The sequence below is a fragment of the Colletotrichum chrysophilum genome, assembly GCF_026319265.1.
Source record: "Colletotrichum chrysophilum strain AFK26 chromosome Unknown scaffold_129, whole genome shotgun sequence".
In the NCBI taxonomy this organism is placed as follows: Eukaryota; Fungi; Ascomycota; class Sordariomycetes; order Glomerellales; family Glomerellaceae; genus Colletotrichum; species Colletotrichum chrysophilum.
Window position 1 is genome coordinate 117,195 of NW_026517416.1, and position 13,320 is coordinate 130,514.

General features: G+C 53.6%; 4 protein-coding genes across 4 annotated transcripts; 1 reads left to right on the plus strand and 3 right to left on the minus strand.

Annotated features, from left to right (window-relative positions):
- Window positions 1-1,037: 1,037 nt before the first annotated feature.
- Window positions 1,038-3,364, minus strand: COL26b_011097 (uncharacterized protein; the record flags this gene model as incomplete). The annotated part of the gene is made up of 3 exons (XM_053183772.1): window positions 1,038-2,507; window positions 2,558-3,267; window positions 3,340-3,364. 3 exons carry the CDS (start codon window positions 3,362-3,364, stop codon window positions 1,038-1,040), a joined length of 2,205 nt encoding a protein of 734 aa, XP_053032311.1.
- Window positions 3,365-5,231: 1,867 nt separating this feature from the next.
- Window positions 5,232-5,786, minus strand: COL26b_011098 (uncharacterized protein; the record flags this gene model as incomplete). The annotated part of the gene is made up of 2 exons (XM_053183773.1): window positions 5,232-5,537; window positions 5,601-5,786. 2 exons carry the CDS (start codon window positions 5,784-5,786, stop codon window positions 5,232-5,234), a joined length of 492 nt encoding a protein of 163 aa, XP_053032312.1.
- A 4,169-nt stretch (window positions 5,787-9,955) lies between these two features.
- Window positions 9,956-11,743, plus strand: COL26b_011099 (uncharacterized protein; the record flags this gene model as incomplete). Its single annotated transcript, XM_053183774.1, has 2 exons — window positions 9,956-10,162; window positions 10,781-11,743. 2 exons carry the CDS (start codon window positions 9,956-9,958, stop codon window positions 11,741-11,743), a joined length of 1,170 nt encoding a protein of 389 aa, XP_053032313.1.
- An 829-nt stretch (window positions 11,744-12,572) lies between these two features.
- COL26b_011100 (uncharacterized protein) lies at window positions 12,573-13,116 on the minus strand (the record flags this gene model as incomplete). Its single annotated transcript, XM_053183775.1, has 2 exons — window positions 12,573-12,861; window positions 12,932-13,116. The coding sequence occupies 2 exons, from the start codon at window positions 13,114-13,116 to the stop codon at window positions 12,573-12,575; spliced, it is 474 nt and encodes a 157-aa protein (XP_053032314.1).
- Between the last annotated feature and the right edge of the window lie 204 nt (window positions 13,117-13,320).

Sequence of the window (13,320 nt, forward strand, 5' to 3'; positions counted from 1 at the left end):
ACCCTCAAACCGAAACACTATGTTTGGGCGCAGACGCACCAAGAGGTTCCACCGCGCGATTCCAACGGAAAGCACAGTTCAGACCACCCGTCGGCGCCACCTCAACTGCCCCAACTGTGTACGCCGCGAGTACCGACCTCAGGCATGGCGTGCGTGTTGTTGCTGTGTTTCCAACAACACATACGACTGATGAAGGCTCGCAGGAAGTCGAAAAACAACTTCTCGTCTGCTACACCATACCGCCAGACGTGTTACGTGACATTAGCTTCTATGGCACGTTGGAAGACCTCGACGGAGCAGTGGCACAATGGAGATGGTGGTGGCCAAAATCGTCGATTCTGTTACTCGTCGCTGCGCACGATACCGTACATCCAACAGCGAGCTCCCTCGACAGCCTTTCCTTCCCAATCGATGTTCCTTGTCAACATGTGGATGTCTGCTCCGGTATCATAGCTCTAGCTGTGGATTCTGGTCCCGACATGCTCATCTGGGCTTTCAGCGCCGAAGGCTAGGGGCGGTGCTGGGCCCTCAACACCGGAAGGCAACCACGGATGACAAGAGCTTCAATACAAGCAGATGGTAGCTTGCGTGAGATTGACTGTGACGGAGACATCTTGATGCCGGACGTCGACGACTAGCGAGTTGACAAAACCTCATCTGCACCCGCGGCGGAGACTTTAACCAGAGTCGTCACTGCCTGCTCCGCACGACCCTCTACGAACCGACCGTTAGGGAAGAGATTCTGCCGATTTCCAAGAGAGAAAGAGCAGGAGATGGCGTGCCCTGGAATCCATGTTCAGTTTGCAGAAGACGCTTTGGGAGTCACACGGGTGGCATTGAGCCACGTTGAGGCTTGCCTTGGGTAATGGAGAGAACACCGGAGAACTGTGTCTGAGTATCCACATAGGTATGCATCGTTAATAGCATTCATAGCCAGGACCAAATCGTATAGTACTCTAGACCTACCTGAGAAACTTCTTTCACAACGAAGCTTCTATACAATTCGATTCTAGTATCCTTCCGGCTGTAACATCTGTCTATGTCTGTCGTCTATACACCCCGGCTATCGTGTAATCCTTCTTCGGACCGTTCACCGTATATCCAATATTCCACTCCTTCAGATTCACACTCTGGAACGTGAAGTCATAGTTCACATTATAGAAATCATCAATGCAGAGGTGCCCAGCCTGCGCCTTCCATCCCTTCGCATCCTCTCCCTTGGGCGGCAAAAATTCGATCTCGTGGAAGAGATAATCCGCCCTCTTCGCATCGTCCGTCTTGACGAACCACACACTAATGCAATCCTTCTTCTCGTCGTACCGCCACACGTACCGCCGCGTAGCCCTAAACACCAGCCCGTTATCGGCGCGGAACTCCCCGTCTTCGATGTAGAGGTACTCCGTCGCCAATCCTTCATCCTCAGGGTCCTCTCCCGGCGCAGAGCCCGACACGCACTTGAGCCCGTCGGCGGTCTTATCGCGCAGCAGGAACTGCGCGGTGCCGCTGAAGTGGCCGCTGGGGTGCGTTGGCAGGCGGCTTGTGAGGGAGCGCTCGAGGGACCATGTGCCCAGCAAACTGCGGAAGACGGCCTTGGCGACGAAGCGCGGGGTGGTCAGCCCCGCGACGGCAGTGTCGTGCGTCTGCGCCAGCGAGGCGGCGGCTTCGGCCTCGGCCTCGGGGGAGGCGAGCGGGGAGAGGTAGCGCGCCGGGGTGAGGATATCCATTGGCTTGTTGTTGTGCGGCAGCTCAGGGGTCGCCGGGGTCGGGGCCGGGGAGATGGGGATGGAGAGGGCGGCGGCGAATTCCTGCATGAGGTAGGCGTAGTCGCCCATGGGAAACTGGGAGCAGCGCGGGTCGTCGCGGAGGGAGACGGTGCGCCAGTCGGAGGCGTCGTCGAGGAGGGCGTTTGAGAGCGCGGGAGGAGGGGCGGGGGAGGAGGTCCAGAGGGCGGCGAGGAGGCGGGCTTGCATTTCCATGACGCCCCAGTACGGGGAGCGGTAAAAGCCGACGAAGCCGAGGGTGGGCAGGTCTTTGAGGTGGGTGCCGTGGAAGGAGAGGGCGAGGGGGAGGGAGGGGTGGTCTGGGGAGTGTTTGAGGGTCTCGAGGACCGGGGCGGGGAGGAAGGAGAGGCAGGGGGAGGGGTCGAAGCCGGTTGCGAGGATAATGGCGGCGATGTTCTCGATGGGGGAGGTTGTGGTTGTGGCGGTGGTGTTGGCGAGGGAGGTGAGTTTGCCGTTGGAGACTGTGATGAGGCCGGAGCGGACGAACTCCATGTAGTTTTCTGAGACGGCGAGGTAGGCTGGCTCGGAGTGGTGGGAGGGCGTGACAGCGACGGAGGGGGAGAAGGAGGACTGGTCCTGGCCGAGGGAGGTGGTGTAGATTGTGTGCGTTGTCTTTGCGGCCTCGGGGGTGATGTGGCCTTGGCTGTTTTGGAGGGGATGAGGGCGGTTGTTGAGGTTGTAAGATGGGAAGTCCAGGGGCAGGAAGGGGGCTGCTGGAGAGCCAGGCTGGAACGTGTCAGTTGAGAGAGATATGAGCGTGAGGGGAGGCGGGGTACCTTTGGAGTCGTGTACAGCGGGAAGACCCAGGTGGGCCGCTGGACGAGGTGATGAACCGACAGCTTGTCTGCGTTCGGGACCGGGACCGGGTCGGGCGCGTTCACCGCAGCGGAGAGATGTGTCGCGATGGTGCCGGAGATCTCGACGCCGGACATCTGGCCGCCGACGACCAAGATCTTACCGCCGTCTTTGACTCCATCAGGGAAGAGAGATTGCAGATCGCGGTACTTGCTGCTGTGAATGACGGGAACATCCGTCTTCCCCGCAACGTCCGGAACGATGGGCTTGCCAAAGAAGCCGGAGCTGACGAGCAGGTAGTCGAACACGCTGGTCTCCTCGCCGCCGGCGTCGGACTTGACAGTAACTTTCCACGTGCCGTCGCTCGCGAGGTCCGTCTTGACGACGCGGTGACCGAGCTTCACGTTGGCGCCCTTGTAGCGGTCCAGATAGCGCTCGAGGTAGCGGCCGATCTGCCAGGCGCGGGGGAACTCGGGCTCTTCGGGGTTCCAGGCGAGGTCGCTGAACTGGACGGTGTGACGGCTCTGGTTGGCGACCATGAGCGGGTGGACGAGGCCGGAGGCGTCGTCGCGGCGGGTGGGCCAGAGGCCGCCGATGCGGGACTGGGCGTCGTAGATTGTGACGGTGAAGGCACCGGCGGGGGTGTTGTGGAGGAGCGTCTTTGCGGCGACGAGGCCGGAGGGGCCGGCGCCTGACGGAGCATGTTAGAGTGCCGGACCGGGCCGGGGCACGGAAGGGGACGGGGAATTCGGGGGGTATGTACCGACGATGCACACGCGCTTGGCCATTGCTTGAGATGGCAGGGGTCGTTGAGGTGGTGGGATGAAAGGTGGGATGAGGAGTGAGTGCCCCTCACTTTTGAGAGATATCCCTGTCGGTAGATGCAGGTGAGAGTGAGACGGGTAGGTTGAGGCTTAATATTGCTTGTTGAAATTCATCATCACGTGAAGTGATAGTGATTTAGATGCTCATCGGCTTTGAGCAAGGGGAAGAAGTTCTCACGTCAGATGAGTCCGGCGAAAGCGCTTCGTCTTTCGGGGATTAGCTGGTTGGAGGGGCTTGTCGCCGATTGGGACCGGCTGAGGGATGAGTCAGCGATCTACAATGCAGGCGGGACGGGATTTTATCGGAATCTGCCGGATAGATATTCCGTTCCGATAGCCTGCGATGGACCTGGGGCCTACCCGTGGACATCCGGGTGTCCACTTTACTCCCGGGCCGTCAAGTCCTTGGCGGCCCGATTACGCCCCACCCTTTATGATAACCAATCCGAGATGGCCTCAATGTAAAGAAAGGAGGTGGCCTTGGGTTTCCAGAGCACATGAGAAACATATACGGAGATATCAAAGGATTTTCGGCTCGCACTAATGCGGCAAAATTTCGAATCCCTCCCAAGAAAAAAAGAACTCTGACTACGAAGTTCCTTTGAGACTACCATACTTGTCACCCAGTAATCGCAGCCAAACAGTAGCAAGTTCGTAATGGCCAAGACATAGGTGATGTTTGATACGGGAACTTACCCATACGTGCACTTCCAGGACCACATAGCGTCGACTTGTTACCAGGTTGCCTACCATCTGGGAGCCACCCGCCCCCCCTTCTTTGGGCCGGGCCGGCATCAGCTCCCGGCTTTCAAAGCGACCCAGGCACATGGTATCGCGAGACGTCGCAGCTAACAGGGATTAGAAGAGGGCCCTAAGTCTACAGACTAATATTCTATATTATCCATTCGGAATCTATGACGTCTACGTCGTTCACCTGATAAACACCTGATAGCGACAGGTTCCAGGGCACTTCGCCATGGAGAGTCTCGTCTACCTGATCCCATAGAGCGTGACCGTCATCCTGGCACATTTCTCGCCAAATTAAATCCAACTCCTTTTCTAATTCGGGATTTTCTGATGAACTTTCTCTGTAGCCGCCCTCTGCCAGGTTTAGGCTGTTGTTCGTACACAGTTCAATGCTCGTGTTAGGCATCGCTGCTGTGTCCCTCGAAGTCGCGGTCCGCGGCGTGTTTGAACTCGCAGACCCTACTGCATCTCCGAGTTGCGCTTCTCTACACTGCCTGGCGAAATGCGCCGGCGTCACACCGGTGACCTCTTTAAATATACCATGAAAGTATCGATAAGACAGCCCAACCAGCTTAGCGGCCTCTGTCGGGGTGACTTCGCCATTATGGTCCCGTATGATGGCGCACGCTCGCTGGACCACCTCCTGGTTGGGTCGTTCGGGGGTTGCCGAGTCTGGTTTACAGCGCTTGCAGGCCCTGAAGCCTGCACGGGCGGCGTCTTCAGCGGCGTCGAAGAAGACAACGTTGGCTCGGCGTGCAAGGCGTGCTGGACATGTTGGACGACAGAAAATGCGAGTGGTGAGGACACCGTAGATGAATGATGCGTGAGCGGCGGGTGTTCTATTGCAGAGAGCTTGCCAGCGTGTCTTGTCAGTTGTGAAGGCCATGATAGAGGCAGGCGTTGTGTGGTTGCAGAGGCATGGCGAATGTAGTGGTGCAAAGTCAACGACAGACATTGGGGGCGTGGACGCTCTTTATGGTTTCACAGGGGCTGAGTCAGTGCTGTGGAGAGAATGCCTGGGCTGTAATATTGCGCTAGTAACATCGGCCTACAACCGTCCAACTTGATATGATGTTCAATCCAATCACTCATGAAGATATTTGATCTCCTTCCCCGAATTCGGTCCCTGAACAAGTCCTAGCTGCTGAAGAGCCGTCAGAGCCCCTTCCTCCCCCGTCTCGTCCACAATCTTTCCATTTTCCAGCGTGAAGATCGTCGTGCCTGAGAAGTACATCTTCTTGCCCGTGTTAGGCTGGTCCAGTGCACCGACCGCCAGGTCATGAAAAGCCACACCATTGTGCGTTCCTCCACCAATCCATCGGCCAACGACGTACGGACCACTGGCGATGAGAGGGTGCTGGTAGGCATGGAACGAGATGTCGGGAAATGCCTGTTACACAGAGTATCAGAACTGGAAATTTTGAATGGGAAGGTTTTAGAAAATAACAATTACCTCTTTGAACTCCCGAAGCATCTTCTTCGCTGCTTCCTTTCCGTGTCGGGGGCCATGCATGGGGTAGTTGATCACAAAGTTATCCACGCAGAGTTTGTCCACGATGTCCGCATTGCCTTTGCCCCAGTACTCGGCAAAGTACTCGGCAATGACGTTGATGTTGGTTTGCTCTTCTTCTGTAGACATGCCGGGCGATTGTGAAATGGTATGGCGTGTAGTTTGGAATAGTTTGAAGAATATGTCTCTGGATGTCACGACAGGATTGAGCTTCGAGCCGTCGTAGATGAGCCCTTTTATGCCCTCTTTTATCTATCCACATACGCGATAATTCTTTCTCATATAATCCCGAAACTTCATCGCCACGGTATTGTCAACCCACACCATGGGCTCGATTTTAGATGGCGATGTTCACGAACTCTTCTGTTGGCCAGTTCAAAAGCAACCTGCTTTCAAAGTGACCAATCGGGCGACTGCGATCCGGGTCCGAGAGCATCGGGTTGTCGCGAGTCACAAAGGCCTTGCAAGAACTCGGGCCACGTCTAGGCAATCATTCGCCAGTTTGACAGCATGTGGGGGACCTCCGTTGATCTTCGGTCCACTGCTCTGTGTCATTGTCGGGCACGGTGCTGGGGGTGAGGGCATCAAGCGACGAAACGATTCCATGCGACATGACAAGTGTTTTCCGAGGCTATCGTGTTCGAATAGCTACTGTGAATATAAAGATGCCTGAGTACTTCAGAGAATATCGAGGTCAGAAGCCTTTTGTGTTATCGATCTACTACCAATTACTTATTCGCAAATAATTATTTTTCAAAACAAGCCATCCACCATGTCCACCACTACCGTGTACAAAGGTTCCGCCAACGGAAAGGTTGTTGAACACCACATTACAGCATACAAGAATAGCCTGAAACCTGATTAAGTTCTTGTCAAAATTACCCACTCCGGGCTATGTGGTACGGATGAACATTACAAGACCCAGGACATGGTCCTCGGCCACGAGGGGGTCGGCGTGGTCGAAAGAGTGGGCGGAGCAGTCAAAGATCTGCAGATGTAAGTGGTCATCAAGAGCTTTTGTGAATAAAGTTCTGGTGCTGACTGTCATTGCAGTGGCGATCGTGTTGGATGGGGCTATTGCCATGGAAGCTGTGGATCGTGCCATTATTGCTGGAACGGGGAGCACGTCTACTGCGACCAGCGCCAGCTGTATGGCATGTCGAACCTGGACCAAGGCTCCTTTGCATCTCACGCTGTAAGGAACCAGTCCTTTCTATTCAAGGTCCCAGATTCCATCTCGTCTGCACAAGCAGCTCCGTTGATGTGTGCCGGCGCCGCTGTGTATTCTGCACTTAAAGCCGCCCAGATCCATCATGGCTCTCGCGTCGGCGTCCTGGGAGTCGGTGGCCTCGGCCACCTGGCCATCCAGTTCGCCGAACAAATGGGTGGCCATGTGGTGGCAATGTCCCACTCCCCGGGCAAGGAGGCCGACTCTCGGAGGTTCGGCGCCTTTGAATTCGTCTGTCTGAGCGGGGCGAAGTGCGGCAGCAACCCCGAAGGGCTGAAGCTGCTGGATGTCATCATGCTCGCTGGTTCCCAACAGCCGGACTGGAAGGCTATTATTCCGATGCTTCGGCGAGGTGGAGTCATTTTCGCAATGACGGTTGACCCGGAGGATTTGAAAGTCTCGTACATGGATCTGGTGATGAATGCGATTTCGGTTCGCGGTAGTCTGCCGTGCTCGCCTCCTTTGCACCAGGAAATGTTGGAGTTTGCGGCCGTACACAAGGTGCTTCCTGTCATAGAGTCTTTTACTTTCACGGAGAACGGGATCAACGAGGCCATGGAAAAGCTTCGAAATGGGAAAATGCGGCACCGGGGAGTCGTGTCTCGGGATTGGTAGAGCTGACCGGAGGGGACTTTCCAAAGCACATGACGAAAACCCGATCAAACAGAAAGACAAGTGTTACAGGACTTTTCTCTCACATTAACGGGAATATGTTTTGAAGGCCTCTTAAGTTGGAAGTAGTCTGAGTATGAAGTTCCGTCAAGGTCATATGACAGGATCTTGTCTTTCAGTGACCTCGGCTAAATGGTAGCAAGTTCGTAATAGCTAAGCTGTACGGGATGCTTAATATGGCTGTATTGATTGACTCGTCCGCACAATATGATCATGAAAGCGAAGATGACGAATTCTTCTCAGGGGTAGGAGGTCCGTCTCACCTACGTAAATGAGCACACTGTTTCCAACCTGCCTAGGCGCCAGCGACTCCAGTTGCAGCGGTGTCAATGCGGATTCGCCGATAATCGTACATCGTACTTGATAACGGGTAATAAGGATCAACGGAACCACAAATTAAACTCCTCGGTCTCGCTTTACACTTGCTAGACATTGTTAACGACTTGCACTTTCTGGTTGTAGGTAGCTCAACGAAGACTGTTATTGAACGAACATATATGATAACTTGAAATCTCACGCCCATAATTAAGCCACCACAGCACACCACACTATCATCCGTATCTTCAACACTTCACACCCACGACCGTCGGAAGTCTGTCGCTAACTCACAATGAAGCTCACCATACTCTCTCTGCTCCCTGTCCTAGCAAACGCTGTCGTTATGCAGTGTGACCACGGTTATGAAGGCAATGGAGATTGTGAACGCCAGGGCTTACACACGTTTTGTGTGAGTTTGTCACCTTTCCAAACCAAACTTGGTTGCTAACCGAATTAGTGCCACGACACGTACGCACCACCTGAATTCACGGTTCCTAGAGACGTCAACATCAAATCCAAAGACCCGTGGGGCGCCAATATTTGTAGAAGGGCCGGCACCGTTGTGATTGGCAATATTTACTGCGCGTAAGGGCTCTCCCTTTTGGCCTGGCAGCGAGAAGCCAGTTCTCGGAGACTGTTGCGCCACCGTTTTATTCGCCGATCGGGAACCAAGAACGGTGGCGGCGACCTTCGGCGACCTGCAAGGCTGGATGCCCTCTGAGACTCTGGATGCAAACGGTCGGGAGTGGGGTAAAATTGCCGCGATAACTTGGCGAGGCGAAATTATTGGCGCCATGGTCGCCATGGTGCATAAAGGAGGAAATGTTCCGCTTCACATAGAGCACAAAGTTGTCATTTACATTGAAGCTTTGGCCTTGACGGTGTTTAAGAACAATGAGTCGATGGAAAGGCTTCGCGGTCGGAAATTGAGATGTTGTGGTTCCGTTCCGAAACGAGTATTGCTGGCCGTAAGGGTATCCGGAGACAGACGGTATGAAATGGATGTTCGTCATCCAAGTATGTTGCAATCAGATCACAGCTTGCGTGAATCACGCGGTTCCCGCCACAAGGCAGCCTCCATTTGACTGATTGCCCAGCCAATGAGAACAGACGTGGCTGGATGACCACATCATTACTGCAGGGTGCTTTCGAAATGTGGTGATTCACTCTATTGTGTCGCAATCTGACCCGATCATCCACCTCAGTTAAAAGATGGCGTTAGCCTCGATGTGGCCAGATCACAGCATCACAACGGCCAGACGAGTGCAGTCACGAATATATATGGGTTCGCAATCGAAAGGAAATGCCGACTTTCAATTTTGAATTTGTGGGACATTGGCGAGGCGTGCACCCCACGGAGATTGGGGGACGGTGCACAGGTTTAAAGGCTGGAAACGTGGCCATATGAAGAATGCTTAGAGTGCGACAAAAGGCGGAGTACCGAAGGCTGGACCTTTCGATCAGCCGTCACATGTCAGAAAACAGTTAAAAAGACGTTGTCCTTTTCGACGTATGACCCCACGATTTCAAAGTGACAGCAACGTGACCCGGGGCTACCTTGATAGATAAGCCCACGTTCTCCTGCTCCATCACCTCCGTCAACATCGACGGATGTAGTTAGAGGTTGTGTGTGTCGACATGCTGATATTTCATGGAAAATTACTTCAGACAGGGCGACTGCACTTGAAAATTCACCTGAGAAATGCCGCAGTGAAGTGCCGACTACAAGTTCATGTATGGCCTGCGAGGACTCCTCAGAAGCTCGTCTGGTGATCTTCTTATTAGATCGAGCGTGTAGGGCGTAAGTTATTAAGTTCAAGATGTACTGAGTTCAAGCCGTCGCTGGTTAATCTCTGGAGTGCATGACAATTGTTGGTTGGGAAAACCTCTCTGGTTGTGTATAGTTTTGGTAGGGAATGACAGGTATAAGAATGCTGCCATTCGTCATGAATTATTGTGCTCAAAGTTGCTGATCCAATCTCGACGATGTCGGATACCGCTTCTAGTATCCACAAAGATACTGGTCGCGCAAACCACTGACCATTCGATCACCGTTGATTGAGTGTGTAATCCCAACGAAATGGACATCAACCTGGTCTGGGACCCGGCACGCGGCGTCAACTTTCAAGAGTATGAGGGCGACAAAGCTACGGCCGCCAAAGCTGCGGCCGACAACGAAAAAGCTACCGCTAGACATGTGTCGAACGCTGGCGTTCCTTCCAACCCCGATGCGGATCTCGGCGAAGCGGAGCGGCAAGCCGCGGAAGAGGCGAAAGAGAAAGCTGCGGTAATGAGTTTTAGAATTCACATGTTCTTTCAATTAATTGACAGGATTTTAGGAGCGCAGGTTGCTGCGACGTCTGGACTGGAAGCTCATCCCATGGGTAGAGTCTCTCCCCACAGAGAAAACGCAATGACTTACACATTTTTGAGCTGTGTATCCTCTACCTCCTTGCTTTTCTCGACCGCACGAACATCGGCAACGCAAAGATCGCGGGCATGAACAAGGACCTGGAGCTCAGTGACGGACAATACAATGCCGCTCTAGCCATATTCTTTGTCTCTTACTCTATATTTGAGCCGTTGACGAATATCCTACTCAAAAAACACAGGCCATCTATTTTCATTCCGGTCACGATGTATGTCAGAGACTCCCATCAACACGTCATATCCTTTCTGTATATACTGACAAGGCAGGATGCTTTGGGGAACCTGTATGACCCTCATGGGATTTGTGTACAATTGGAGTGGGTTGATGGCGGGGCGGTGGTTCTTAGGACTCACTGAGGCTGGCATGTTCCCCGGGGTGAATTACTATCTTTCGTGCTGGTATCGTCGAGACGAATTCGGTCTCCGAGCTGTAAGGTTCGTTGTTCCTTTTGGCACTCTCTGCTAATATGCAAAGGCCATTTTCTTCTCGGCAGCCGCGCTTTCCGGATCGTTCGGCGGTGCGCTCGCGGCAGGAATCCAACATATGGACGGAGTTGGCAACCTCCGCGGATGGTCTTGGATTTTCATTATCGAGGGCCTTCTGACCTTCGTCTTCGGAGTCGCATCTTTTTGGATGGTTCATGACTTTCCAGATGAGGCCGAGTTCTTATCCGATGAGGACAAACAGCGTCTCCTTCGCCGTTTGGATGGAGACCAGCAAGCCTCCGCCCGTCGCGAAGTCTTCAAGACTTTGTACTTTTGGCAGGCCATGCGCGATTGGAAGACGTGGATGTCGATGGCGATTTACATGGGCTGCGACATGCCTCTGTTCGCAGTCACCCTCTTTCTGCCGACGATCATCGACGATCTTGGCTTGAACACTAGCACGATTCAATCTCAACTCTGGACGGTGCCCCCCTACGCCGCCGCCGCGGTGTTTACGGTCTTCATGGGATGGCTAGCCGATAAGTTCAAGGTGCGTGGTATCTGCAACGTCTGCGTGAGCATGGTCGGTATAGCCGGCTTTTCAACGATCCTTGCGGCGGATAGCCCTAAGATCAAGTACATCGGCACTTGTCTGGGGGTGATGGGTCTGTACCCATGCGTCAGCAACACCATCACCTGGATCGCAAACAACACCCAGGGAGTGTACAAGCGCGGCGTGGTATTAGGGTTTGTCATTGGATGGGGAAATCTCAGCGGTATCCTCAGCTCGTTCACTTACCGCCACCCTCCGTTGTTCATTGAGGGCCATGCCATTGTCATAGCGTTCATGGCCCTCTGTCTGTGTGTGGGGAGTCTGATGATGATGGCACTACTCAGTAGAGAGAACCAGAAACGCGAGCAAGGCAAGAGAAACTGCTGGTCAGATGGAAAAACACAGGAGGAGATCCATGAACTGGGAGACAACGAGCCGGGTTTCCGCTACACTGTTTGAGAAATCTGAAGTGCATCTGGTGAGATCCGGTTTCTCTATACGGATCAGAATCTTGATGCCCGGATTGACGCACATTGGTGCTCTCGAATATTCTTCAGCAATCATTGAGAACAACGCGAGAAGGACAGAAAGGAGAAGAAGGAAATACGAAGAGGAAATAGGGCGTGGGTGAGGATGGTATGGGCAGTATGGCAAGGGCAGTGGCGACGAGCCTCACTCGCTTGGGGAATTTCGCTGGAGACACTGGTTTCAACAACCGCAGTGTCTGGTTCAGAAGTGTCTGCAAGACTTCAGATTCAGGGGGAGCTTCGGAAATGGTATTTGGAAGGTAACTATTCCCTAGGGGTCAATGAATCTAGCCCTTTCGCCACCCTTGCATCTCTCGTTTCTGACCTTTTCCAGCCAGTCTCTACGTACAGTCGACCAGCACTCCGTAAGTAATTCATCGTATCAATCTGTCTTCATTGATCAAATTTGAAGCAGGTCCGAACCGGCTTCAAGACACGTTGATTTCATGGGGCAGGCAAATTAAACTCTAGTTGTAACGAACCTAGGCACATCCAACCCCGAGCATTCCTGCTACTCACCTAAGAGATTTGTTCCAGTTTGGCAGCGGCCTTTGTGCTAATTCGAGCGATGTCTGCGTGAGGCATTGCACATCGGGTTAAGGCAGCCTTACGGGCGTTACTGACGTCGCGGATACCCTTGACGCTGAACAGAATTCCGAAGAGGTCGAGAGGGATCGCTGACGGCGTCTGAACCATGTCGTAAATTCCCAGTCCGATGCCTGCGCCCTCGCCGATGACCACAAACGCTCGGCCCAAAGATTTCAGACCAGCAGAAGCGAGAGTTGAGCCGCCCATGGAATGAGGGCCTTGTTGAGAATGGTCTTCGGGTTGGTGACATCGTCCGTGTTGAACCCGTCAACTTGAGTTGCGTCAAACCAAAAGTTCCGGTAGTAGCAGGAGGCTGTCATGTGCTCTATGCCATTATAGACGGAATCTATGGAGCATGACGAGTCCAACATGCCGACCGACTGTAACTTGACAATGCTCATCTTTTCCCTGGGGGCACCGACTTCTGCGGCTGCCGCGTCCCAGAAATCGCCCTCTTTGTCGCTGCATAGACTTCAGTATGTCGTGTTCTCGTCATTGCTGTTCATATCTCGTTGTGAATAGTCGGGAGGACATGGCTGAGTTGTGGCAAGATACGCCCTCCGCTTTGCATACGTTGCAACAGGTTGTCTCCTCGGTGATCTTGCAGTTGAAGTACTCGTCGCTGTGTATGAGCATGAAGTTGCGGAGGGCCGACCATGCATTGCTGACGAGATAGTCCGCGTGAATCTTGAAGTACTTGTAGTAGCCGCTGGCCATGATCTCGTCATAGCGAGCGAACGAGTCTTGGGGAATCTGAAGCAGGATAGTGATGGTATATTGCGGTCCACACCAGAGGTCGATCAATCCCGCTTTTGCTTCCAGCTGCTCAATGGTTGTATACTTTGAGGCATCTGAGCTGGTCGGAAGGGGGTTATCATTCTTGGGATTTGGGACGTAAGGGGTGTGGTCGCCACCCGAACC